The sequence below is a fragment of the Kogia breviceps genome, chromosome 17, assembly GCF_026419965.1.
Source record: "Kogia breviceps isolate mKogBre1 chromosome 17, mKogBre1 haplotype 1, whole genome shotgun sequence".
In the NCBI taxonomy this organism is placed as follows: Eukaryota; Metazoa; Chordata; class Mammalia; order Artiodactyla; family Physeteridae; genus Kogia; species Kogia breviceps.
In genome coordinates, this window is record NC_081326.1 from 68,305,174 (window position 1) to 68,333,005 (window position 27,832).

Genomic DNA, 27,832 nt, shown 5'->3' on the forward strand with positions numbered 1-27,832 from the left:
GATGATCCAATGAGATAACACAGGTGAAGTGCCAGGCACATAGTAGGAGCTTGATACATATTAACTCTTACCCCCTTTTCTTCGATTGCCAAGTTTTATTTACTCTTTTTTCCCCTTGACTACATTTTACCATCCCGCTTTATTACAAATAACTTATGTATGTATCTCTAGCTTCTAGGTTTTTAGCTGTTTCATCCCGGGTTTCTTTCTCAGGATGCATTACCTCCCTGTCTCCATGGTGATTTCTCAGTGGTATGTTTCTATTTCTGCTCTGGCTGAGAGTCTTCCTGTTTTGTTTTCTTCCTTTCCTGGTTACTTTTTCGAAGCACACACAAAGAGAGATGGACTGAGATACAGAGCACAGCAGTGAAGCAGACAGGGCCTGGCTCTACCGGAAAGTGAGAATCTCCCCAGGTGAGGAATGTGACTGAATTCACGGTCTGAGACTGCATGGAGAAATCGTACGGGTCGTGGAGAGCAGGTGACACCTCTTGGGTGAAGCCTGTTACCATGCTCCCATGCAGAATGATTTCCTGCTGCTTTGACTCGTGAAGTCCTTGAACAAGTCTGGTCCACACATAGCACATCCCCCATTGCATTATTTAGGGTCCGCTCTCCTCCAGGAGACGGGAGCCCTTGGGGCCAGGGATGGGGTTTTGCACAGTGCTATCCATGGTGCCCACCCTAGATCCTGGCAGATGGGGGAAGTGGCATCCAGACGGTAGGCACTTTATCTACTCAGGACAAATCAGGGATGAAGCGCTTCCTCTATTTCTGTGAGGCAGTGCTCCAAATGCTGCATACAATCACCTCAGATGATGCTTCAGAACAGCCCTAGGCAGGTATTACTATCTTATTTTAGAGAGGAGGAAACAGAGGCTCAGGGAGATAAGTTACTGGCCCAAGGCCACCAATTTCTGGGACGCTCGGGGCAGGATTGGAGCCTTGGCCTGGGTGGTCCTCAAACTTGATTGGGAGTTTGGGATGGACATGTACACGCCGCTAAATTTAAAACAGATCACCAACAAGGACCCACAGCACAGCCCAGGGAGCTGGGCTCAGTACTCTGGAATAACCTACATGGGAAAAGAATCTGAAAAAGAATAGATACAGGTGTATGTGTAACTGAATCACTTTGCTGCACACCTGAAACTAACACAACACTGTTAATCAACTGTGCTTCAGTATAAAATAAAAATTAAAACAAAAAAACCCCCGAACCTGAATGTTTACCTAGTTTACACAACTCCTATAGTAACAGAACTGGGAGGGGTCCCAGTTTGCCTCAGGCAGAAATTGAAAGCTCTTTTTTTTTAAACAATAGTTTTATTGAAAGAGATATTCCTAAAGGGAATGAAAACCATATTGCTCTCCAAATCATCTCCATCTTAGTTTTTTATTAAGTGGTGCATACTAGGAATTGATTCTTTAAGAATCACAACTTGCTGGGAATTCCCTGGAGGTTCAGTGGTTAGGACTTGGCGCCTTCACTACGGGGGCCCGGGTTCAACCCCTGGTCAGGACACTAAGATCCTGCAAGCCACGCAGTGAGGACAAAGGGAAAAAAACAAAGAAAACCAAAAAAACAAAAAAAAAGAAGAAGAAGAAGAAAAAAAGAATCACCACTTGCTGCAAGCAGCTAGAAGTCATTTATTGCAGAGATGAGTGGCTGCCTCTCAGGTGAATTTTACGGCAATGGGAAATGCCAGGTAATCAAAGGCCGTTAGAGGAAAGTGTCAGGTTACCTGCTGTCCATGGTAGAAGACAGCGAGGAGGAACATGGCCATCAGCAGCAGTGACGCCTCCTTGGTCCCCAGGAAATCTCTGTTGGAAGAAGAAATGCAAATGGTGGCGTGGTTATTGACAACCATGCAGGGACCTCAAGGAGGCCCGTTAGGAAGCTGAGGTTCAGACTGTAGTGGGATAAAAAGAAAGAGGCAGTTGTTTTTTGAGCTCCCACTCTGTGACAGGGGCTTCTCTATAAGGCTTTCATACAGGCTAATTCAGAACTCAGTTGGTCCCCAAGGGTATGAGGTCACATAGGTCATACCTGCTGGGAGACTCTAGAATCCAGCATCTAGACAATGAACTTTCATTAATAATGATGTCTTCTATTTGCAAAACACTTTCTCTAGATTTCAAAGAGCTCTTATACATTCTTGTCACAAAAATCCATGTGAAGACAAACATCCCCTCTTTTTCTTTAGATGTTATCCTATAGAAGAGGCAGGCAAGGTACTTGCTATGTGGCAGCCCCTGTTCTAAGCGCTATAAGAATCACACTTAGGGCTTCCCTGGTGGTGCGGTGGTTGAGAAGCCGCCTGCCAATGCAGGGGACACGGGTTCGAGCCCTGGTCTGGGAAGATCCCACGTGCCGTGGAGCAGCTGGGCCCGTGAGCCACAACTACTGAGCCTGCGCGTCTGGAGCCTGTGCTCCGCAACAAGAGAGGCCACGATAGTGAGAGGCCCGCGCACCGCGATGAAGAGGCCCGCGCACCGCTCGCCGCAACTAGAGAAAGCCCTCGCACAGAAACGAAGACCCAACACAGCCATAAATAAAGAAAGAAAGAAATTTAAAAGAATCACACTTAGGTTTTTATATAAATTCCTATTTCAATTTTGGGCACTGTTGTTACCCTCTTTGATCTCTTTTCTACATGGCTGCTAGAATATTTTTTATCATTAAAGCCAGATCACATTATTACTCTTTTGTTTTATAGCTTCCCAACCACAAGCATACATATACTCAGAACTCACTCAGAGGTAACTTAACTCTGATGTGGTTAAGGACACAATGGGGCCATCATGGATGAGATGCAGTGCTCAGAGAGAGTAGAACGGACATTAATATGGCTGCACCCAGGCAATCTCCAGCTTTCCCTTTTCTATTCCCACTGGAGACCAGCAGGAGTAGCGTGGGGCTTAGGGAAAGGGGAGCATGATCCCAGCTGCCAAGGCCAGCTGCTCACCTAGCTTTATGCTCAAAGACCCTCCCAGGGCTTCCCTGGTGGCGCAGTGGTTGAGAGTCCGCCTGCCGATGCAGGGGACACGCGTTCGTGCCCCAGTCTGGGAAGATCCCACATGCCGCGGAGCGGCTGGGCCCGTGAGCCATGGCCGCTGAGCCTGCGCGTCCGGAGCCTATGCTCCGCAACGGGAGAGGCCACAACAGTGAGAGGACCGCGTACTGCAAAAAAAAAAAAAAAAAAAAAAAAAAAAAAGACCCTCCCAGCTTACACAGGGCCAGCCCCAGTCCAGCCCTCCAGGTGGAACAGGGACCTAGGAATGGACATGTGCTTTCTCTTGGGGAGGTATTGTGCACATGGGGACCCAGGGGACCAAGGAACTCTGTGGCTGAAATAAGGTTCAGATTTGTGAATTCCTGGCTCCATGCTTTTCCTTGGAGATAAGATGCTAATAAAAGATAAAACTCACTATTATATTTCTTTTCTGTAGCTCCAGTGGAGCATATAATTATTGAGCATCTACTGTGTACCAGGCACATGCTGGGATACAGAACTGAGGAAGGCACATTGTCTTTGCCCTCAAAACAGTTCAGAAAAGGAAAGAACCAAACAGACAGATCATTTCATAACATGATACACTGCCTAGTAAGGATATACTCTTGTTACCATGGGAATATATGGGAAGAGGAAGGAACCCAGGCTGGATATTCAGGGAAGACTCAAGAGCTGAATATTAAAGGTCAACAAGACTTTGGGAGGAAAAGGTGGGGTGCATTCTATAGGTATGAGACATATCTTGCTTAGCTAGCTGGTTAACAAGCCTCTAGTGTAGGGAGGATAAGTAAATATCATATATCAGGTGAGGCCACATGCAGACTCAGATCTATTGGAGCTGTCCACCACCAGTGCTGAAGTGAGGAGTGTTGGGCGGTAAGCCATATATTGTCAATCCAGAATCTTAGGGACTAGGACCCATTCATTCATTCATTCAGTCACAGTCACCACAGTGCTTGTTTTGCGGGAATAGGCACATTCCAGTACCACCCTTTCCTTCATGTCAATTAATTCTCTGGCCCCTGAAGTTTGTGGACTCCTGGAAAAATAATAAAAGTCATGAGTTTTGTAGTCATGCAGACCCAGCTTCCAATCTCAGCTCTGCTGCTGACCAGTGGCTTGACCTTGGACAAGCCACTTAGTATCTCTGAGCCTCAGTTCATTGCCCTGTGAAAGACTCTAACTGCGTTTACCTTCCTAATTGTGAGAATTAATTGACCAAATCTTGGTCACGTGTTCGGCATGGTGTGTGGCCCACGTCTCCCTCTCTTTACCCCCTAAAGCTCCCAGCACATCATCTTGCCCCTGGTGGTGGCATTTTACAAAATCACTCGTTCACAGGGCTTAGTTTGAATGGGAGATGTCCTATGTTTAGCTCCTTGTGAAGAAACTCCTGCTCTGACTGGCACTTCTGATATCCTTTTCTTTGTGATGCAGAAGACTCTTTAAAGCTCAGCAATTTTTCACTTAAAACACACTTTCAAGAGAAAACCTCTTGAAAGGTTTTAAAAACCTCTTGAATCATTTTGAAAGCGGTGGTTGACTAAAAATAGAGAGATGGTTAGATCAAATTCGGAAGAGAAGTAAAGGAAAATTATGAATGGTCTTTGAGGCTTCAGGATGTATTTCAGGTGGAAAAAAATATGACCTGAGTAGAGACTACAAAATATGCACAGTAAGTCAGCCTGGCCAAAGAACATCCAGAAAGAACTGTGATTTGAATTTAGAAGGGATTTTTTCTTTTCTTGTAGCTTCTATGACTATTTGAAGAAATTCCAAAGAGAGCCAAATGGCTGAAATCTGTACAATATCTGCTAGATTTTGGGTGGCAGAGACATAAAACCCAGGACATTTTGAACTAATTTATTTGTATTAACAAAATTACTATATTAATACTATCCTCTCCCCATGCTCATAGAAAAGGACATATTAAGTGAAAACACATGTAGAATAATGTGATTCTCAAGGATACCACAATCTTTAGAGATCATCTTATCTGATGTCTTAAAAAAATTCATATTTAATTTGAGTGTTAATCATTATAGAAGTACTCATTCTAGTTGTAGTGAATTTGGAAGCTAATACAAATTCACAAATAAAAAAACAAAAATAAAAATGGATACCACAATCTTTAGAGATCATCTTATCTGATGTCTTAAAAAATTCATATTTAATTTGAGTGTTAATCATTATAGAAGTACTCATTCTAGTTGTAGTGAATTTGGAAGCTAATACAAATTCACAAATAAAAAAACAAAAATAAAAATGATCCTTTAGCCTACCACCCAGAGAAAACAATGGTTAATATTTTGGAATCACCTCAGTGTCATTTCCTTTTCCTTTATGCAAAAATATATTTATGTTTACAAATTTAGAACTGTATGCATAGTTCATACTGCTTTGTAACCTACTTTTGCACTTAGTATGTATTATGAAAATAATTCCGTGTAATTAAATACTTTACAATGTGAATTTAATGGATTCATCCAATTCCATATTATGTGTACCACACATAATATAATAGTCCTTGCAAGCCTTTTAATTTATTGGTTGAAAACTGAGGCCCAGAGAGAAGAAGGCACTTGCTTAAGGTCACACAGCTGATTTGTGTCCCAGCCAGGATGAGAATTCACATCTCAGGCACCAAGTTCGCAGCATTAGCCATTGAGCACCTGAAGCCAAATTTTAATGTAGCTATTAGCCCCCATTTCCCCTCATGAAACCCAAAATAAACCAGCCAGCTTGAATTTATCTTTTATTCTGTTGCCATACTAATGACTGCATTTGCTTAGCGCTGATTTTGTCATACCTCTAATAACACTTTGCATACATTGCCTGCTTTAATTGTCATAGCAACACTTAAAATATTATTATCCCTATTCTAGTAAAGCAGAAACTGAGACTCAGATGTTAAATGATACACTCCAACTCACAGATCTAGTGAATGGTGAAGGCTGGTTATCAATCCAGATCTCAACGATGCTTTTTCTGTAGCTATCATGCCCTCCTACATGCACTTACTTATAAGTACTTGCCTCTAAGCTCCTTAAGTGTCTTATTTGTCTGTGAACCTGCAGGGCCTACCAAAGCCCACAACAAAGGTATGACACTTAAGTCCGAAAGCAAATTGTGCTTACAGGATGGGGAACACAAGGTTTACAGGTAATGGTGAGCAAAAATCATCGGGTTGTAGATAGATGACACTTAGCTTACTGTGAACTAATGGTGTAATATGATTCTAAATGAAATAATATTTCTATCAGTCACTCATTCATCTCATATTTCATTCAACAAACATTTAATTGGACACCTGCTGCCAGATACTCCACTAAGTGCCAAAAATATGAACGTGAGTAATGGCCCTTGCCCTCAAAACTCCTATTCTAATGGAAGAGGAGGACATGGCAATTAAAGATTGGAACAGACAGGGATAAGTGCAATGATAAAAAATTGTGTGCACAGACTAGAAAATGAGGAATGGTCAGGGTGGGCTTCCCTGAGGGGCGAGGGCCTTGAGTATAATGGCTTGGCAGGGGAGGTGTGTGCAGAATCTGGTAAACGGCACGTGGTTTCCTGTGGCTAGAATACGGGCTATAAATGGTGACCTGTGGAGCTGCAGGAGATAAGGTTGGAGGAGTCGATGGGACTCCAGGGAGAGCTTGGATGTTCTTGACAAGCAGGTTGAACTTTTTGTTCCTTAGGGGCAATAGGGAGACCCTTAAGGATTTTAAGAAGGATAATGCGTTGACCACATGGCTTTGACGGCTTTGAGGAGGGTGGATTGAGAGTGCAGGCTGGGAGATCAGGTAGGGTACAGCAGTCCAGAGATGGTAGTGGGGAAATTTCTAGAACAGCAGTATTTGTGGTATAGAAGGGGTCATGTCTGATAATACTCGTTAGGATTCATCAAGGGCTTACGCTACGCCAGAACTTGTGCTAAGTTTCCATGATCACATTTGATGTCTCATATATTCCTATAACATAGGAACTATTATCACCCCCACTTTACAGATGAGAAAAACAGGGCTTAGAGAGGTCATCACTTTTAATTAATTTGCTGGAGATCACACAGCTGGTTGATGGTGGAGATGGCATTTGAATACAGGTGGTTTGGCTCCTCAGCTTGTACTCACAAATGTCATGATGTAGTCGTTTTCCCTGTAAGGGATGCCGAGGAGGATGACTCTTAGGGACTGACAAGATATTGGGTGCCTCCCCTGTTTTGGGCTCAGTGTCATGCACGGAGACAGGGGGTTGTCAGGGAGGGTCCTCATGAGACGATAGAGGGTCTGAGTATTTGGGATCATCTCGGTGTGGATGCAGCCAGGCTGCCCTGTGCAAGGTTCTCTGGACTTTCCCAGGCACCGGACCCTCAGGAACAACCAGCAGAAATGCCCTGAACCAACGTGAACTCCTACAGGGTTGGTTCCGTTCCAACAGCATGAGCAGACTGTGACTGCCAAATGGGTCCACAGTTTGACTTCTGAGCCGTTGACTTATAACGCAGCTGAGAGGGAAGGCTGAGCGAACTCTTCCGTTCCTTATTCATTTAATTCTGTTGCCAGCAGAGTGTGAGTGAATACAAGACTAACCATAATTGACCTTAAGTCAGGAAGAAGCTGAGAAAAGCACCTGAATGTCAGCAGCAATGCATTTGGGATTATGCTTTACCCTTACAATCCTACTTAACAGTTTAACTACCAGTTTTTCCTTAAGACCTCAAAACAGAATTCAGAACTAAACCGTTCTCCTAAAAATGAAGGAGGGGATAGGAATGAACAGATACTGATCACGTACTATGTGCCAGGCACATCAGAGCCTCACGTGTCCCGTACCAGAGTGTAGCTACTCCACTTCACTGATGGGTAAAGTGAGGTCCAGAATGGGAAAGAGACTTTCCAATGCAACAGAGTCTGGATCTGAAGCCAAAGCCCTGGCTTGTTCCATTAATGCTGTGTTTTCCTCTGCATGAATAGATTTTAGATGGTTTAATTTTTATTTCTACTACCAACGTGGCCTATTTGGTTCATACATCTCTTGGCCGTCTTTTGTGCTGGCTTCTGCTTGGCCATGGGACATCTCTTGGCACTAACTATTTTACCTAATTTGAAACTGTTTTGACTTTCTTTGAACCCTGGGAATATGGTGAGAGATTCTTCATCTTGATTTAAGAGAGATGTATGCATTATTTACAAACATGGACTTTGGAGCCAGCAAGACCTGAGTTTGAATCCGGATCTGTTACCTACTGGCCGTGTGCACCCGGGTAATTGTTGAACCTCTCTGAGCCTGTGTTCATCAGATGGTCGCCGTGAGGGTTAAATAGGGTAGCGGATATAAAGTGGACGATGCAGATGGGTACCAGACACAAATTAGTACCTAGAATTTATAAAGAACCTTTACAAATCTAGTAAGAAAAAGGCAAACTACCTAATAAGAAACCAGGCAAAAGACATGACCTGGAAGTTTACCGAAAATGGTCGATAAACAACAACAAAAAAGATGCACAAATTTACTCATGATCAAGGAACTACTATCGAAAATAATGAGATAAAATTCTCACGCAGGAATTCAATAAGAATTACAAGGACTGCTGTCTGTAAGAGAGAAATTGTTCCAATCTTGTTGGAGAGCCATGTGGCAATATTTTAAAACACGGAAAATGCAGATACCCTATACTCCAGCTAGTGTGCTTTTAGATCTAAACCCCAGGAGACATTTTCAATGATGATCACTGAAGTACTGATAACCTTTTAATAGGTCAAAGGATAAACATATTTCGGGGGAAAGTGGGGGGTGGGTGGTGGTGGTGGTATGAATTGGGAGATTGGGATTGACATGTAGACACTAATATGTATAAAATAGATAACTGATAAGAACCTGCTGCATAAAAAAATAAAATTCAATAAAAAATAAAATGAATCAGATCTGTAGATATGAAGCTGGATGGATCTAAAAAATACTATATTGCATGGCAACACAAGAATTTTATAAATAATTTATAATACAGATAAAACTAAATAATATAAAACACATGGATGGGAAGCATATATATTAAGTGCATTAGAAGTTGACTCTTGGGAGGAGGATAAAAGAACAACGCTGGGAAAGGGAACTTCAACAATATCTGAAATAACCTTATCCTTTTAAAAATGCAGAAGGAAACGTGACTAATTGCTAGCATTGTTTATTTCCAGGGGTTGGTTCATAGATGTTCACATTATTAGCATCAGGAAGATTTTCTGAGGCCTCTTGAACTATCTTAGCTTTTTTTTTTCATTTTCATTTTCATTTTCATTTTTTAATTTTTAAAAAACTTTTGGCTGCACCGCGTGGCATGTGGGATCTTAGTTCCCTGACCAGAGATGGGACCCGCACCCCCTGCAGTGGAAGCACAGAGTCTTAACCACTGGACCTCCAGGGAAGTCCCTTCTTGAACTAACTTGACCTCATCTTTCTCTCAGCCTGTTGGCTGCTTCTTCTGGTCTCAGTGAGACCAATGTGCTTCCCACCCCCGAGGCCAATCAGCAACATGCTCAGTGTCTGGCTCTTTCCATCACTTCTGGCTCCCATGAAGCTCCATAAGGCAGTTGTGGGATCTGGCTTCCCCAATGGCTGTGGAAATGGCCAAGTGATGTCCCCAGCAAGTACATCCAGAGATGAACTGTGACTAATGGGAGAAAGAGGAGGGCAGGAGCCAGTAGATTCCTCTCCCCTCCTCTGTTCGTGACACTTCCCTACCTCAACACCTACCCAGAGATGCTTCAATTGGCCAAATGAATACATCTTCCAAGGCACCAGCTTCACAATTCATGGGGTCAGCACAACATGGCATTTGCTTGTATTTGCTTCCCATCCTTTTCTTCTTCACGTCTCTTTTCCCTCACTTTTGCTGCCCTGGGTTTGCATTAGCACTTCATGCTTGCCTCAGGCTCTGTTCTCTAAGGAATCTAGGCTAAGTATTTTTTTGGTCTTTTTCTGTATTTCAAAAATAACAAAATGCAAGGAGTATAGTAAATGCTCAATGCACAATGTCTGCTATTACTAATAGTGCTACAGCAAAATTATAATCAGACCCTACAAATCTTAGAGCTATTAAAGTTGAAGGAGTCGTGAACTATTAGATTTGGGGAGACCTGAGCTATGGTTTAGTCCAAACTTTAATTCATTAATTAATCTGTAATGAATATACAGGATAAAATGGAAAACTAGGAATTTTGCCTAAACTGGTAATCCAGAGAGTGTACACAACAAGAAATATGTTGATATATTCCTTAAGTCCCCAAATTTTGATAACTCTACCTCGATCATTTTCCCAATGGTTCCATTTCCCACTGAGAGTTGAGCACTTTTTGAACACAGGGATGGACACTTACTCTCCACTGTGATTCAGGTTGTCATAGCGCAGAAAGAGTCCTGCATAGATGGTCTCGGTCAGCAGGGCATAGATGGCGATCATAATCAGCAGCACAGCCAGCTTCAAGACAGAGTTGAGTCGGAGGAAAACCGCACAGGTCACCATGGCCAACACCCCCGTGAAGACGAAGTACTGAAAACAGAGAAGGTAGGTGGTCAGATTCAGCAGGAATGTGAGAGGCTCATTCTCCTCGTCATGGATTCCAGTGGGTCTCTTTATACAGATGTTTGCTGAGCATCTCCATTTGGAGGTCTCAAGCCATCCTCAAACTCAACAGGTCCCAAGTTGAACTCATCACTTCCTTACCACCACCCAAACCTCTGTTCCCTATTCTTGGGGGAACCATTTGCACCATTCCTCAAGTCAGAAACCTTGGTCTCTCATCTTTGTTGCCTTTCTTTTCTCCCACATTCCACAGCCAGGTCATCCTAAGTCTGTAGATTCTACTTCCTTAATAGATTGCACATCCATCCACTTTGCTCCTTCTACCCTGTTTCTGTTTCAGCTCTCACCTACAGTTTACAACAGTTTTCTGGCAGCTCTGGCAGCTCCTAGCTCCCAGTCCCTACTGAATACACACTCTTATTCTCCATCCAGTATTTCTACAACACAGATCTGATCATGTCACTCCTTAACTTGAAGTCTTTTCATTGCTCTCCATTCCCACAAATTATATTCTCCTTCCTGCATGGCAAAACTCTCAATACCATCATATGTCAGATTTCCTTTCACTTTGCAAGTCCCCACATACATTCCAGCCTCACTAGCTATCGGCTCTCCCCCATAGGTCTTTCCCTGCTCTCCCGTGCCTCAGTGCTTTGCATCTCCAGTGCACTGTTTCTCAAGTGTCATCCATGTGACTAAGCCTTACTTCTCTCACAAGCATTAGCTCAGGTGTCCTCTCCTCTGAGAAGCCTTCATGCATGTCTCCAGGTGCTTCTAGATACAGCCTCCTTCCTCCATAGCATCCTTCACAGCCCAGCATAATATCTGCCACTCCATATTTTTTCGGGGGGCCACCCTGCACGGCATGTGGAACTTACCCGACCAGGGATCGAACCCGTTCCCTGTGCGGTGGAAGTGCATAGTCAACAACTGGACCACGGGGGATGTCCTGCCACTCTTTATTAGAAGTAGCTGCTCAATAGGCCAGTTGGGAACCACTCAAGGGCTATAATATTGGAGTGGCCCCCAGATGTCAATCTGCCCAGCTAGATTTCAGCCTTCTGTAGGAAGTGTCTCAACCCATTTCCCTTATAGAAGTATCCCATGTATCATTCTGGACGGTAGATTTGGATTCTGAGTATCCAGTAGGAAAAAAGAATAAAACTTGCATTATCAAAGGCCCACTTGGTGGCGGTACTTCGATTTTTATACACACAGTCTTCTCTTCTAATTTTCAAAGTAACTGGTCAAGATGGGAATCATAATTTCCATTTTACAGGTGAAGAAACTGAGACTCATACAGCTTAAGTAAATTGTTCAAGTTCTCATAACTAGAAAGTGGCACCTAGGATATCTGGATACAACCTCTGCCTGTAAACGTAACTCTAGTGGCCATACTGGGCGTAATAATTTCTAAAACCCATTCCAGCCTTGCTATGCATGGTTCTTTCCAACAACTGGTTGTCTTCCGTCTCCTATCACACTGAGAGACAATTTCTGTACGGGCAGAGGCATAAGAATTTCTGGAAATGCCAGAGCAACTACTGAAGGCATGATTGCTGACTTTTTAAGTCAAGCTGACTCACTCAGGTCTACTTTCAACCAACAGTGATATCAACAAATACGGGCAACACCCTGAGTAAGTTCCCCCCTGAGGGCAAAGGACCAGTGCCCTTATGGTGCACGGGGTGGACTCAGAAATGAGTAAGGCACTGCCCTGCCCTTAAGGGGCCCAGTGTTTGGGGAGTCCTTTACTTCTGTCTCTTCCTTTCCTAATAAATCCAATTATGTCCTTGTCTCCAATAGGATGATAAGCTTTCTTCAACTCCCCTTTAAGATCTTCCCTTGGCAAGATTTTTAGGTTAACTCATCTTGATGCCTCTGTGAAGGAAGCTGTGAGTGAAGTGAGCAGGCAATAATAAGTTCATTGCTCAGAGTTTATTTTCTCCATCCAGAGGAACTCCCAAGATCTTCCATTGTAACAAGTGGAGGAAAGAGGAATAGATCTGAGGGGGTCCTGTTTCATTGTTACCTGCATCACAACAAATGGTCATGCACGGCTTTTTCAATGCAAATTATGAATCACTCATTAGGTCAAAAGTCATTGAAATGATTGTGCTCTTGAGCAAAAACTTATGAGGGCACAACAGTGAAATTTTAAAAATGTAACCAGCATTTATTGCATGCATGTCATAATCACGGCATGGTGCTAGGCACTGATGATTCAAAGAGATGGCCCAGGTCTAAAGGAATTCATGGTCTAAAATGTGAAATAGACAAAAATGCCTTTGGTAGCATCCTCTGGAAAATGATCTTTCAGGAATGTGATCCAATGTGATGGGAATACAGAGGCAGAAGAGGAGTACATTCTCTCTGCAGGAAGCAAGCTTGGAGAAGGCTTTATAGGAGAGCTGAGTTTGAACAGGAGCTCAAGGATGGACTGGGTTTTACGTGACAGAAAATGGAACAAGAAGAACCTTCTGGGAGGACAGAACGGAGGGAACTAAAAGTTATAAAGGAACAAAGCTTTAGGAGAATGAATTCCTTGGGTACATTAGAGAATCATAAAATTGATCCTAAGTAGAACTAGTAACATAGGCAGGCAGGTTTCAAATGTGTTGCCCTCCTTTCTCTACCAAGACTTCTGAAAGTGTCATAGCTAAATATAGTCACTCATTTGCACAATGGTTGAACGGATCTTTCTCTTTTTGGGGCCTCAACCAATTGTGTTAGTGTCCTCTTGCCAATCCATTGAAAGGAGTCACCCCACTCACTGCCTTGCATGGTTTAGGCAACTTTCTACTTTAAAGTATAACGCTGAACCTTCCAATGATGCCCTAAACCACAAGACATCAAAGGAATGAGGCCCCTAGAAAAATAACATTAGGAGCTTCTCATCTGTTTCTTTTGTGCCTTGAATAAATAGTGGGGGTGCGACAAGGAAATGGGAGAAGAACAGAAGTGTTAGGACTTGCTTTGTGAAAACCCTTCTCTTTCAGCTGGGTCTGGACCCATCAATTGCATGCTTCCTATAACTTGGGAGGGTGCTGGATTCAATGCAATTCCCAAGTTTCTGTTAAACAACAAATAGTTTCTGTGTTCTTTTAAGTTACGCCAGGAACTTAGAAGGTCCACAGCTCCTAGAGGGTCCCTTGAATGGACCCTAGGTATAGGGGTTCATAGGTGTGATAAGGCAGGAATAGGAGGCCAAGCCACATTGCAAAAACTCTTGTGTGTTTCACTGAGAAGTGGGTACTTTATTCCACAAGGAGCCATGAATGGGTTTCATGTTTGTAGTGGATTCATTAGCTCAGTGCTTTAGAAACAGGTTGTGGAAGGGAAGAGTACAAGACTGTTTGTAATTAAAGAAGAAAAGCTGAAGATTTAAGGACAAGGTAGGAGATCTACCTGGTAGACTTAGAGGTCTTGGCTTAGACCTAAGAGATAAAAGGTGATTTGGAGGTGAGGAAAAGAGAGGAGTCAGAAGTGGTGCTAAGATTCCCAGCTTGGATTAACCTACTAAGAAAAAGACAACAGAAAAAGGATGGGGAAAAGGGAACAGGTTCAGTTTTAGGCCCCTCAAGCTTCAGGTACCAAAGGGATGATTCAGTAAGGACTCTTGGGAACGTCTACAAACACGAGGTTGGGTTCAGAAGACATCTGGGGTCTCGGGACACACTTGTTCGGCGGAACTCACAGGTGTGGAAGACACCACCCAGGAAGAATATAAAGAATAAAGCCAGAAGAGAGACTGAAATCTAGAGACTATCATGTTTGAGGGGCTGTGGAAGAAGAGAAGTAAGGACATCGATTAGGGATTGTTGGGGGCGTGAGGAGGGGAATTAGGAGATAGTAGTGAAAGAACATATAGTCCAAAGAAGAAAAATCCCCACAGACAAAGGTTTTGAGAGGAGCATTTAAACGGTAACAGAGAAAATATTTTCAGAATAATTTACAACTGGAAAGAAGGACACAGAATTTTATATATACTATAATTACAACAATGCAAAATATGTACACAGATATGACACAGCGTTCAAGTGAATTACTCCTCTCTGTAATGTCCTTTAATCTGATTGTAATACGCCGTATCAAATATATTCAAATGTATTCCCTGTATTCCCAAGGACTCTGTATCCCATTTAGTAATGGGGTTCTCTGCTTCTTCCTAGATCTTTTAATGGTTAAAAATAATAATGCCAGGATTTATATGAGAAATGTTAGATACTGGGCAAAGTTTCCAGCAATCTTTTGAGAAAAGGAACAGATAAGCTATGTATTCTGAGGGAAGAAGAGACCCAATATTGACACTTTTTTTTTTGATCAGAAAAATAAAAAGATTGGATGCTGTAATGGGTATCAGCACTTTGGTGCCCTAGTTAGGGAGAAAAGGTGCCCAAATTAGGAAAAAAGATACTATGTATAAATAGACAACTGATGAGAACATAACTGTATAGCACAGGGAACTCTACTTAAGGCTCTGTGGTGTCCTAAATGGGAGGGAAATCCAAAAGGGAGGGGATATATGTACATGTATGTCTGATTTATTTTGCTGTGCAGTAGAAGCTAACACAATATTGTAAAGAAACTGTACTCCAGCAAAAAGTAATTTAAAAAAAGATAGGGGTAGGGGATTAAGAGATACAAACTACTATGTATAAACTAAATAAGCTACAAGGGTATATTGTACAGCACAGAGAATATAGCCAATATTTTATAATAATATTAATTGGATTAGATTTTGAATCACTATGTTGTATACCTGAAACTAATATAATATTGTAAATCAACTGTATCTCAATAAGAAAAAGAGGTCACAGGCATTTTGGTAACTAGGTTGAAATGCAGGTAGGAGAAGACTAACATCTTCAGTGAAGAGGTTATATGGTTAGAGGTTCTTATATTAGATGAACTCTAGGTAAGATGGAAGACAGATGCAATTACAATAGCTAAGCATTTTGTTGGGCATGTGTTCTGTGCAAGATACTCTATGAATGACTTTATTATGCTTCACCTTATTTAATTCTTAAAATGACCCAAGGACGGGTGTTATTCTTATGCCCATTTTACAGAAGACGGACGAAGTACTGTAACACTTCCCTGCTTCTTAATACTCAAGGTTTTTCTTCTCTCAGATGATATATTGAGTTGGGAAATTACAAATTAAGAATTTCTTCTAAGTCTGTACTGAAGGAAATTGGAGTCCCATGTCTTGACAAAGTGCTAAGGGGAGCAATAGTCGGTTTCCTTGAAGTGAGCATTTAACAAACTAAACCACGCATTCGGTTTTCTACATCCGGTTGATTGAGGACCTGCCGGGCAGCAAGAATTGTTCCAGGCTGGAAGGCACCATCCTAATGTCAGGACATTGTCATAATGCATCGTAAATTACCTTAGCTCTATGTGCACATTTTCCTCTTAGAGGAGAAGGAGGAAGAAGAATTTTACACAATAACTCAAAGGAGGGCTTGAGCATCTGCCCACGCGTGTACTATATACTGGAGTGTCTGTACCCATTTGGTGGCTGCCAAAATCCCGTGGCATTATGAACTCACAGAACAAGAAGGAAAGAGAGCAGATAATTTGGGGGAGTCACTGTCATTCAAAGAAAAGATTCCAACTTCCTGATTCACACAAAACCTAACTCTTTGCAATTGCAAGTCTGGGTACAAGCAGAACAGTGAAGGGACATGGGCCAACGACAGGGCTTCTCTGCCTCTCCCTGAGCTCTGACCCCTCTCATGGCCCAGGAGTGAGGCTCGCATGAACCTGGGGCCACCCCGGGTGCTGAGTGGAGATAAACGATCTGACCCTCCAAGCTGTTTCCTGGTTGTATTAGGCAGGGGAAAGGGAGTTTTGTGTGTGTGTGGTGCTCTGGTACAATCTTACTCTGCTTTGGCTTGTTCTAGATCCTGGTTTCCATGGCTGACCTCCCCTTTCCTCCCCAATACTAGAGGAAGAATGATGAATGCTCTCTAGCACCTCACAGTTACTAACTTGGATCTGTTGAAACTGCATTTAAATTCCACAAGCAGATGGGCTGTCTGTGTCTGACTTGGGTTGAGGGTGTACTCTTCTGGTTGTTTCCTAGAAGGGATTGCAGCTCCAGTCACTATTTTTACCTCATAATAATGCACAGAAAGGCATAGCTATGTTAATGATGTCCACGAATGATGACTCAGCATAACTATGAAGCAAAACTGAATCAATGAGCAGGCAAATAGCTCTTTCTTATGGAAAGACGTCACTACCTAATTTTTTTTAATATAAGAATGGTGCTTCTCCTGATGGTTGTTATTGGTCAATTCAACGCAGTCACCTTGGGGGACTGTGTGCTTATCCTGACCGTGCATCTTTGATGACTGAGCGCAGATCTCTGTAAATTATCTTCAGAGTCCATTTTTGAAAAACACCAAAAATGCAGTCTCTCTGTATTTGATTCCTAAACAGGGATGTCCAGCCAGATCACTCATCTTGGTGACTTTCAAAAATTAAATTTGTTGCCAGAGGATAATGACTTGACATTGTTGAACATAGCTAGGAAGCATAAGCTTTCAGCTAAGAACAATTAGCAAAGAGGACCACGGTGGCATTGTTTGAGTATGTGCATGCTCTCCAAGGCCACTCCCTTGGCCTGGGCAACAAGTGAGGGTCTGGAAGGGTCTGGCTCCCTGAGAATGATCCAACTCATGGTGGTCACCATTTTGTCAATAATTGATAGGAGACTGATATTGCTATGAAACTGTGGCCTGTTCGGAATTTTAGTCACATGGTGTACACATGATTATGTAGATAATCTCATGTTTAGAGCATAAAGTCTTGCGCATTAAAAAAAAAATTTGTTACATCCCTATCTTCTTCCTTAAATTCAAATCTCTTCTTGGGCAGGCACCATTCACTCTTAGTTACCAAAGTCTTCAAGAAAGAGAGGGAGAGAAGAAGCTAACATTCAATGAGTGTTTTATGTATATTATCTCTATTTGTCACCCAACCAATCTTATAAGATAGCTAGTATTGTTAATAATTCCATTATACAGATGAGGAAACTGAGGCTCAGAGAGGTTAGGTGACTTGCCCAAGGCTACACAGCTAGTAAATGGCAAAAGAAGAGTGCTTGCTTATTCTATGTCACCACACAGCCTCTGTCATTCAAGCCTATTCTGTTTCCCAGGCACAATTAATGTCCTTAAAGCCTTGAAATCTAAGCTTCAGTCAGATCGGAATGGTGTTTTTGGATCATATTGTGTTATTACGGCTTTTGGCACTTTGTGGAGAAAGGCAATTCCAAAAATTAATTATCATTTGGGAAAAAACAAAATGATCTCCTCTGTATATTTAGCCATAACCTAAAATTGGCTCAGTGTAGAAGCAAAATGAGCTTATATAAGATCCCTCTGTTCAACTAGGAAAAGTTCTGAAATTACAGTGGAGCTCTTTGACACTTATTCTTTGTTTGAAGTATTTGGTGGGACTGCCACCGTGGAAGCTTGGGAAAATCTAATTTTATCCTGAATACTTGCTGGGGATTTTAGACCACAATGAATAAATTTTCCTTCAAAATCACTTAAGGTTCTGATTCCTACCTGAGGAGTTAACCAGAGAAATGAAGGCAAGAGTTTAGGGGAGCACCAATTTATACAGTCACTTTTGGAATTAAAAAAATTCTGCCCATTTGCTTTATTATCACTGATTCTCTCTTCTCTTTTCATTGTTTGTCTTCCTGCTTTTTTGTTCTTTTTTTGCTTTTTCTCCCTTTTATCTTCCTCTTTTTAACTCCCCCCTTTCTTCTCTCATCTTCATCATCATCATGATGACTGATGTTTAATGAGCATTTATTATGTGCCAGGAACTATAGTAAGTGTGTACATAGATTCTATCAATCTAAGTCTCATGACAGCCCTGTGAAGCAGGCACAGTTGATATCCCAAGTGTGGAAATGAGGCTCCAAGAGCTTCAGTAAGTTGCTCAAGACCACACTTATAAGCATCAGAGCTGCAATTTAAGCCAAAATGTTCTGACTACAGGTTTCTAACAGACTCTCTGTAATTCTGCTTCTCTCTTGTCTTTCTCTGTCTGTCTCTCTGATTCCTCTTTTGTACTTAATTTTTTAAATGGCTTTATTGAGTTACGATTGATCTACAATGAACTGCATATATCTAACGTACACAATTTGACGAGCTTTAGTATTTGCATAAGTCGGTGAAACCATCACAATCAAGAAATCGAACACTTGCATGAGTTTCATTGTATCCCTTTATAATTCCTCCCTCCCACATCCCAAGCCAGGAAACCACTGATTTCTTTCTGCTATTACGCGTCAATTTGCATCTTCTAGAGTTTTAGATCAGTGGGACCATGAAAATGCATACTTTTTTTTTTTTTTTTTGCTGTATGTGGGCCTCTCACTGTTGTGGCCTCTCCCGTTGCGGAGCACAGGCTCCGGACGCGCAGGCCCAGCGGCCATGGCTCACGGGCTTAGTTGCTCCGCGGCATGTGGGATCTTCCCGGACCAGGGCACGAACCCGTGTCTCCTGCATCGGCAGGCGGATTCTCAACCACTGCGCCACCGGGGAAGCCCCATACTTTTTTTTTTTTTTTTTTTTTTTTGCCTATTTCCTTCAGCATAATGATCTTAAGATTCATCCATGTTATTGCACATATATCCATAGATCATTTCTTACTACTGATGAGCAGTAGTTCACTGGATGGATAGTCTACAGTTTGTTTATCCTTTCATCTGTTTATAGACATTTGGGTTGTTTCCAGTTTTTGGCTGTTACGAAGAAGGCTGATATGAACATTCTTTTCCAATATAGAAATATAACTTCGTATTTTCTAATATAAGATATTTCTCATTATTTCTTGAAACAAGAAGTTTATTAAGCAACAAAACGCTTGACTTGAAGGGAAAACTATCTAGGACTCATTTCTTTTACAGTAATTTATCCCTACTTAAAGACTGATTGCCCTATATGTTTATTTCATTATGTGATTGAATTTATTTTCATTTTTTATAATACACACACACACACACACACACACAAAATAAACAGTTTGATCTTAAAAAGAAAGAAGAAAAGTCTTAGACTTTCAGTCTTTTAAGATTTTTTAGGAAGAACTAGAGCAGCATATAATCTAGGGATAATTATTGTATACTACTGAAGCAAGACTCATCTGATTGCTCTACTTAATGTCCCATGAATTATGATGTTTTTCAGTCTGGCTGGTGGGAAAAGACACTATTCCCAGCCCTGAGTGAGCACTGAGCGCTAATCCTTTCAGATGGTTCTTTCCCAAGCATTGCTTAGCTTCCTCACATGCATGCACTAATCGGACCCTCTGCAGATCTCTGAGTTTTTCTCTGTCTCTGCAACTCTCTTCTCTCTGGTAGTGAGTCCTACAAACTCTAGCCACCTTGGTCCCCCCAGATTCTCGGCTCTGTCTCCTCAAATCCGGGAGTTGCACAGTGTTCCATGTGTGTTCTTCCAACCTGAGCCAGTCTGAAAACGAGATCTCTTAAAGCAAGATACATGGGACTTTCCTGGCGGTCCAGTGGTTAAGACTCAGCACTTCCACTGCAGGGGTGTGGGTTCAATCCCTGGTCAGGGAACTAAGATCCCACATGCCACGTGGTGTGGCCACAAAATTAAAAAAAAAAAAAAAAGAGCAAGATACAGCTCTGGCAATCACGGGGCTCACTTAATTTGCTTCTTGTTTTTCAGGGATTGCTGTCCTTCAATACCTGTTGCCCAGTGTCTTGAAAACTGTTGTTTCATGTACTTATTTATTTATTTTTAAGCTGTTTCAGGTGGCAAGGCAAATCTTGTCTCTGCCACTCCACTGGAAATACATCTTTTTTAAAGGAAAACTATTAAATAGACTGTGGGCTCTGTCCTGTGCTGGGCCTTTAAGGTAATGTTGAAAACTATACAATATTGTCTTTTCTCCTTAAAGCAATTTATAAAGTTGAAAGGTTGGAAGAAAATGTTCTAGTTAGATAAATAAATTATAGAAAGGATGGAGTGAGGGTACTAAGATGATGCCGTAAGGATATGTGAGCTGGCAGGAAGTAATCTGAAGGGATTGGGTCTACTTGAAAAAGAGAGGCTTCAAGGCTGGGTATGACCTGAATTCATGGGGGAGAAATGGGAGAAAGTGCCAGGATACAAAGACACAGATGATTATACTTCTAGGGAAAATTGGTTCTCAGGGACCCTTTAAAATCAGAGCTTACTCTGATTGCTCTTGCAAGTGGAGTTGACTAGTCATTCAAATGTGCCAGAGCACAGAATAAAGGGGCTTGATTGTCAAATGAAGATCTTCCCATCGAGCCTCCCGAGAACCGCATTCTGGTGTTTGAGATGGTGGGAATGATTTGTGCATATGCGCCTGTCATTCACTTTACAAACCTATGTCTCTTCGCTCCCCTCTTAGACTACTTCTCCAATTGTCGTTGGGACACAGCTTTCTTCATGGTCGTTTCCTGTAGCTTCACTCTTTTTTAGTAACTGGCAAGCTCCAGCTCAGAAATAAACTATACTTCATACCATATATGATGACGGCCTCTCATGTTTATGTCACATCATCCAGCTTAATCAACTGCTTCCGGCCTGAGAATCGTTTCTCACGGGTGAGGTGGAAAGGTCCGGTATACAGATGAGGAAACCAAGGCTCAGGGAGATGAAGTGATTTGCTTGGGGACACACACTTGTGAGTGATGGGAGGTGGTTGTGCAGATTAAGGCTTTTAGAAGGTCTGCATGTTTGATTCCTTCTAGTTTGGTAGACAGATCCTTAGGGAGAGAAGCACGGCCATATATGTCAGGATGGCAAATGGTGGGTCAAACCAGGTTGCTGTAGTAGCTGGTGATGGAGAGAGTCCAGATGCCCACATTTTAGGCCAGTGGGATTCCTGCACCTGATGGGATGTTGGGAGCTGGCGAACTTTGTCTGTCGACAGGCCAGATAGCAAACACTTTTGGCTTAGTGGGCCACACCACCTCTGTTGTAACTACTCAACTCTACCGTTGTATTATTATACAAGCAGCTGTAGACATTGCTAACACATGAGTGAGTCTGTGCTCCAATCAAAGTTTCTTTACAAAACAGGTGGCAGGTGGAAATTGGCCTGTGGCCATAGTTTGCTGACCCCTGGGGAAGATGATCCTTTGTCCGTGGGAGGAAAGTATTAAAACTTGGACTCATTTATTTTATCTCACTTTTTAACATTTCTATTTTATGAGTATGTTTCATAATGTACATGGTATGTTAGTACAGTGGTATAGGTATGTAACTTATAGATAAATATATATTGATGGTGCAAGCTCTAAACCTTTTTACTTAGTAAATAAATCACAGCTGACATTTAACCAGCAGATACTTTGTGGAAGGTGTTGCTCTAAACACTTTACATGGATTAATTCACTTAATCCTCACAACAACCCATCAAGAAGGTATTACTTCCATCCTTATTTTGCGGAGGCACAGAGATGAAGCCATGTGATCCAGAAGCTTACCCACCCCTTTCTGAGGACTGGGAAATCCATGCATGCTGTGGTCCTGAGTTTGGGAGTTCAAGTTTGGGGCCAAGGGTATATATCAAGTGTGGATTCAGAGGTCCAGATTAGTACTTCACAAACACCGACTTCATGTCAGACCACACGTTAGAAACTCAACATTTGCCACCTCATCTAGGTAGGCACTGTGAGAACATGATATTCTTTAATTCCACAATCACTGTGTGAAGAAGGTATTATTTTTCCCACTTTACAGATGAGGAAGCTGAGGTTCAGAGAGAGTATGAACTGATTCAAGATTCTACTGCTACCAAGTAAAGGGGCTCAACTGGGAGTGAAATCCAGCGTTTGCCTAACTCTAAATGTCTGATTCTTGGCCAACTTACTGCCTCTTGGGACACTCCTCATGCCGTCCAAACTGAGACGTTCTCGGGGAGCTGGTGTCCCACAGAGTCTACAAAATCGGAGCTCACTCATTACTTGGTGGGAGGAAATCCCAGAGCACATGGTCTGCCCCACACAGCCCTGAAACCAGAGCTAGTCCCATCCTGCTCAGGACTTCCTTAGGAACAGCCTAGTTCTTCCCTAGGGACAGAGCCTGGATTCATAAGTATGAGCTCAAGAATAAGCCATGCAGTACTAAGTCTTAATAACTGAATTAATAAGGGAAGGACAGAAAGGGAGGAAGAATGAAGAGAAATGAGAAAGAATGGAAGTCAGGCATGAGTAGCACTGAGCAAGTTACTTTCTGAGCCTTAGTTTCATTACCTATAACATGGAGATGGTAATAGCATCCTCCACATATCTTGAAGGTTTAACGATGTTATGCATATCAAGTAGATGCTCTATATCTGGGGTCAGAGGTGAGGCTTTCTGTCCTTTTCAGAACATTTCTCAGACCAATTCTGGGGCCAAGGTGAGATAACAGGGAGCCTTTCCTCCACCACACATTGGAGGGGGTCTCAGAGAATAAAAATCTACCCAAGGTCTTCAAGGTATAGGGTTGGCTGGGGCCTACTGGGACATTCCAGCAGTCTCCCCTCCTGACCCAGAACTTATATCCCAATATGTGAAGGTCTGGGTCATGGCCTAACAGAGCCAAAGACTGTCCTTTGCCTGACCCCCTAAGCTGACCCCAGGGCCCAGGGCCAGACTAGTAGCTGTGTGGCCAAGAGAGGGTCAGACTTACAATATGACGGTGAGTGTCCTGTTGGGATACCTCCTGAGTTTGTGATGCTCTGAGCATTTTCTATACCACTTTGATTTATGTTTAGCTGTTGTTTTCTGCATTTGCGATTTACTAGCTTCCTTCCTTCCTTCCTTCTATTTCCTCTTTCTTCCTTCCCTTTTCCCTCCTTCCTCCCTTCCTTTCTTTTTTCCTTCCATCCTTCCTTTTCCAGTGCAGCAAACTCTGAGCGATAACTCCATGCTCTGCCCTACGTTGGAGATGACAGCACATTCCGCTCTAGGGCTTTAAGATGAGTTACAGGACATGAGAAGGGAAGAGAAGGCAAACGGAAAGAGGAAAGTGGATAGAGGGGAAAGGTGAAGAGGAAAGAAAAGGAGGAGGAAGAATAAGGAAGAGAGAAATGGGAAAGAGAGGCAGAGGAGCGTGCAGGAAAGAGGCAGATGGAAAAGCAGAAGCTACAAGGAGAGAAGGGAGGGCAGAAAAGGGGAAGAAGAAGAAAAGAAGGAGGGAACGTGGGCCTCTGGAGTGCTAGCATGTCCAAGGCCCTCAGCCGGTCCAGCTCATCTGGAGCTGTGGCGATACCTAAGCCCCAGTCTCGCCAAGGGGAGCTCGTGAATAAATACCTCTGGGTAGGAGCAGATATCTGTAAACACAGCTGAGGAATTGAAAGTCAGGTTCTTCAAGGGTATCGACTTGTCAAAATCACACCACAGCTGCGGATTAAGAAAAAAAAGAACAACAAGAAACAAACAAAAAAAAAACACAGGAACAACAAAGTCAGTGTAAGCTGGAGACGGAGTCCTCTGCTACCGCTGTTGGACTTTGGCAAATGCCTGGAGCAGGTCAGGCCCTAGAGGGGCTTGATTTCAGAATTCAGTGCCAGCTGGGATTTTTCCTTTCATTTTAAAGAAAGTACTGGCTCGGGAAAAACATTTTCAAGCCAGTCACGAAACCTGGGTAAGACTGCTCTGTTGACCCCCTCCCGGAGGGTCACTGGAGTGGGGCTTTGAAGAGAGAGCCAGGTGGCAGGAGAAAAGGTCTGGGGAACACTCACAGCCTGTCTCCATGTCAACAGCTGGGCAGATTGGAGGGACCCAAGGGGGCACGCTTTCCAGAAAGATGCTTAGCGTTGGGGAGGTGGGTATTTCCTAGGCCAGAAATCGCTGTAGGAGATTCTGTGGCACTCAGAAAAGCATAGCTACCGGTGGCCGAGTGCCCGTGCTGTGCCAGATACTTTGTACAAAAAGGCCTCACAACCACCTTGTGATGTAGCTACTACTTTTATCCCCATTTTACAACTGAAAAATATGAAACTCTGAGAAGCAAAGTAACTTGTCCAGGGTTGCCGGGCTGGTAAGTGGTGGAGCTGAGATTTGAACGCAGGTCTATCTGACTCCAAAGCCTCTGAACTTCCACTCCACTGTGGTACGGTTGGCCCCAGAGGTAACCCTGACCTAGAGTCATTGGGTTTATTTCCAAATCCTGCACCCCAGAAACATCTGATTCATCAAGACTTGAGATCCTGGCTACGACTTGGCAGTCTGTGATCAAGGATCCTAAGTACTTCCATGTTCAATTGCCATAATCTAGAAAATGTTCATTAGATGATGAATTTAACCAGATTATGGTTTCCCCTTTCTTTGGCGATTTCCCTCGTTCTTCATAGACTCCTTTACTACAAGGCCAACCGCAGAGCTTGAGCGACATATACTCTAAGTAATCATTGGGCCAATTCGGACAATGGATTTCAGGCACTATAAACCTCGAACACAGGGGCTGACAATTGTGGGGCTCACAGTTGGGGTCCCTGAACACTTGGAGACCCTCCCTTAGGCCCAAAGGGCACAGTGATAGTTTCAGCCACAAGACGATGCCTCAGCTAGCCTCCCTCAATGTTCAAAACCTGGGATCAGATAACTCTCTCCTAAAATCTAGATCCCTAAATCATGGACAACACGGACTCTTTGGATAGACACAGAAAACGCCTCGAGCCACTATGTTACCATTCTAGAGAGAAAATGAAGTCATTAAAGCGTGGGTCACCAAATTAAAACATTGATAAATACGGCAGTTGGAGATTCATCCGAGTTCGATGTGTCACATCCAATATGAACTCTTAGAACGTCGTAGGTAAGATGCTCAACCTTCCTGAAATGCAGTTTCCTCATCCGTTACATGGGAACAATAATACCTACCTGTGGCACACAGTAGGTGCTCAATAGATAAATGACAGCTATTTATTTCCACTCCCCCACTCGCACTCCCAGAGATACAGTCTCGCATATGAGAATGAGTGTAAGTCATGGAGTCAGACAGACCTTATTAGCAAGTTATTTCATGTCTCTGAGCCTCAGTTTCCTCAGCCATAAAGTGGGGATAATGAGACTTACCTCACGGGGTTTATGTGAGGATTAAACATGAAAAACACATACAGCTCCTCCTTCAGTGCATGGCACATAGCAGGTGGGAACTTAATAAGCAGTAACTCTTATTTACGATTATAATTCACTGGCCACTGAAAGTACAGAAACTTAAGGGCGTTTGGAGCTCCTTTAGAGCAAATAACCTCCGCCCCTGGGAAAAAGGCAATTTTCCACCAGTAAAATGCACAGTTCTGACAGTTTAGCCTCATCTTCCTTCTCTCACCCTGAGCTGGGGGCTGGAGCAGGCACGTGAAGGTAACTAGTACCAAGGAAGGCAATGTAAGAAGCTGCAGGTTCCATAAACTCTTAATTCCTGACTACACGCTAGATACCAAAGGGCTTGGAATGCTTACGATATTTAAGATGGCGCCCAGGAAATTAATCAAGATGGACGCAAAGATGATGACATTCCTGGCCAAATAGGTCTCGTTAATCCAACAGCAAGTTTTCCGGAGGACCAGGGGCAAACACTTATAATCCTCCGCTGTGGTGATGAGGACCAGAGCCGAGTGCAGCATAATCAGGATGGAAAACTGGATGGCCATTGGCATCACCCTGCAGGGAGACACAGAACGTTGGGTCACGTGGCATGAATCGCGTGATCCCCTCTCGATGAGCGACTCTGGCAATCACATTCATTACCGCCCTTTCCCACTCCTTGCACCCACGAATTCCTCTAAAGCTCTGTCTGTTCAAGAAAATCGCTATTAACAGAAGACTTTTTTTTTTTTTTTTTTTTGCGGTATGCGGGCCTCTCACTGCTGCGGCCTCTCCCGTTGCGGAGCACAGGCTCCGGACGCGCAGGCCCAGCGGCCGTGGCTCACGGGCCCAGCCGCTCCGCGGCATGTGGGATCCTCCCGGACCAGGGCACGAACCCGCGTCTCCTGCATCGGCAGGCGGACTCTCAACCGCTGCGCCACCAGGGAAGCCCTAACAGAAGACTTTTTAAACCAAGTAAATCCATCCCTAGAATATTCTATGGAGAAACTTTGCAATGAGCATCAAATATTTGGCTTGACCTCTTGCTCTGCCCATTTTCTCCCACTTCTTTTCTCATTCCTCTTTTTCACTAGGCAACTGCTGCCAAGGCAACACACCACTGGAATTCCATCTCAGTACTCTGGCTGTGGGAGAGACCCACACGCACCTTCCCCTTCAAGGTGGGTTGTAGGAGACATTTTCCCTCTTGGCCGCTCTGATGCCAAGAACTGAACCTGGCACCTCTGCACGTTGCTCAGTTCGGTTAGTGATCACCGCGGCTTTGCAAAGACTATATATACTACGTGCTGTGTGGGGCTGGGGTAGGTAGAGCTCGTACTCGCCCAGGTCTTCAACATCACAACCAACTATACATCTCAGGCTTCAAAGCTCGGTCCTGTGGTAGCTCCTGCCCATTGGGCACCTCTGTTGGGTGTCAGGCGGTGATCTAAAACCCCATCTCTGGGGGCATCTGCTTCCTCTCCTTATCAGCCAACGTATCACCAGGATTCTCCCTGGGAATTTATCCCTTGTTCTCTATTCTCTGTCCAGCCACTTGTGTCCTTGGCTGGCACCTGTCATTTTAGCCAGCAAACTGCTGCATGTTAAATGGTGCCTTGATGGACACGGTGGGAGATTTTATATCCGTTCCTTCCTCTAAAAAGTGAAGTGCATTCATTTGGCTTTAATATGTTGACTGGAGCTCAATAAATGTACATTTAGTGAATGAACTTGAACCCACCTTCTTCTAATGCTACCTCTTATCCTCTTGCCTGAATTTTCTTATTTATTATTAATAACACTAGTGTAAGTACTGTATTGAGCTCTGATTATGTGCTAGGCACTATGCTAAGCACTTTATATATAAATACCTCATTTCCATTCCTTGGAACAAACCTAAGAGGTCTTCTGATCTCTTTTTTCACATGAGGATTTAAGGTTCAGAGAGGAGTAGCTTCCCGGGGGTTACCGAGTTGGTACGTGTTAGAGCTAGGATTTAAAGTCCACTCTGCTATTCTAATCCTTTTGGTGAGTAATGTATGTCCCATATTTGCAATAATCTTTTTTGCTTCTGTGGTTTCATTGTGACATTTATTCGTTCAACAAGCTTTCTTCCTAGGTAGGCAT

At 43.1% G+C, this 27,832-nt stretch overlaps 1 protein-coding gene across 4 annotated transcripts in view; it reads right to left on the reverse strand.

The window, feature by feature from the left end:
• Window positions 1–27,832, reverse strand: part of ADCY8 (adenylate cyclase 8) — a 220,095-nt gene that overhangs the window by 35,587 nt on the left and 156,676 nt on the right. For 2 of the 4 annotated variants that reach the window (XM_059042851.2, XM_067017165.1), the window contains 4 exons: window positions 26,080–26,281; window positions 23,927–24,016; window positions 10,394–10,566; window positions 1,746–1,824 (listed from right to left, as the gene is read on the reverse strand). In XM_059042851.2, the coding sequence (XP_058898834.1) occupies window positions 1,746–1,824; window positions 10,394–10,566; window positions 23,927–24,016; window positions 26,080–26,281 (544 nt within the window). The remainder of the gene's footprint in view (window positions 1–1,745; window positions 1,825–10,393; window positions 10,567–23,926; window positions 24,017–26,079; window positions 26,282–27,832) is intronic. The other 2 variants (XM_067017164.1, XM_067017166.1) reach the window with 2 other exon arrangements.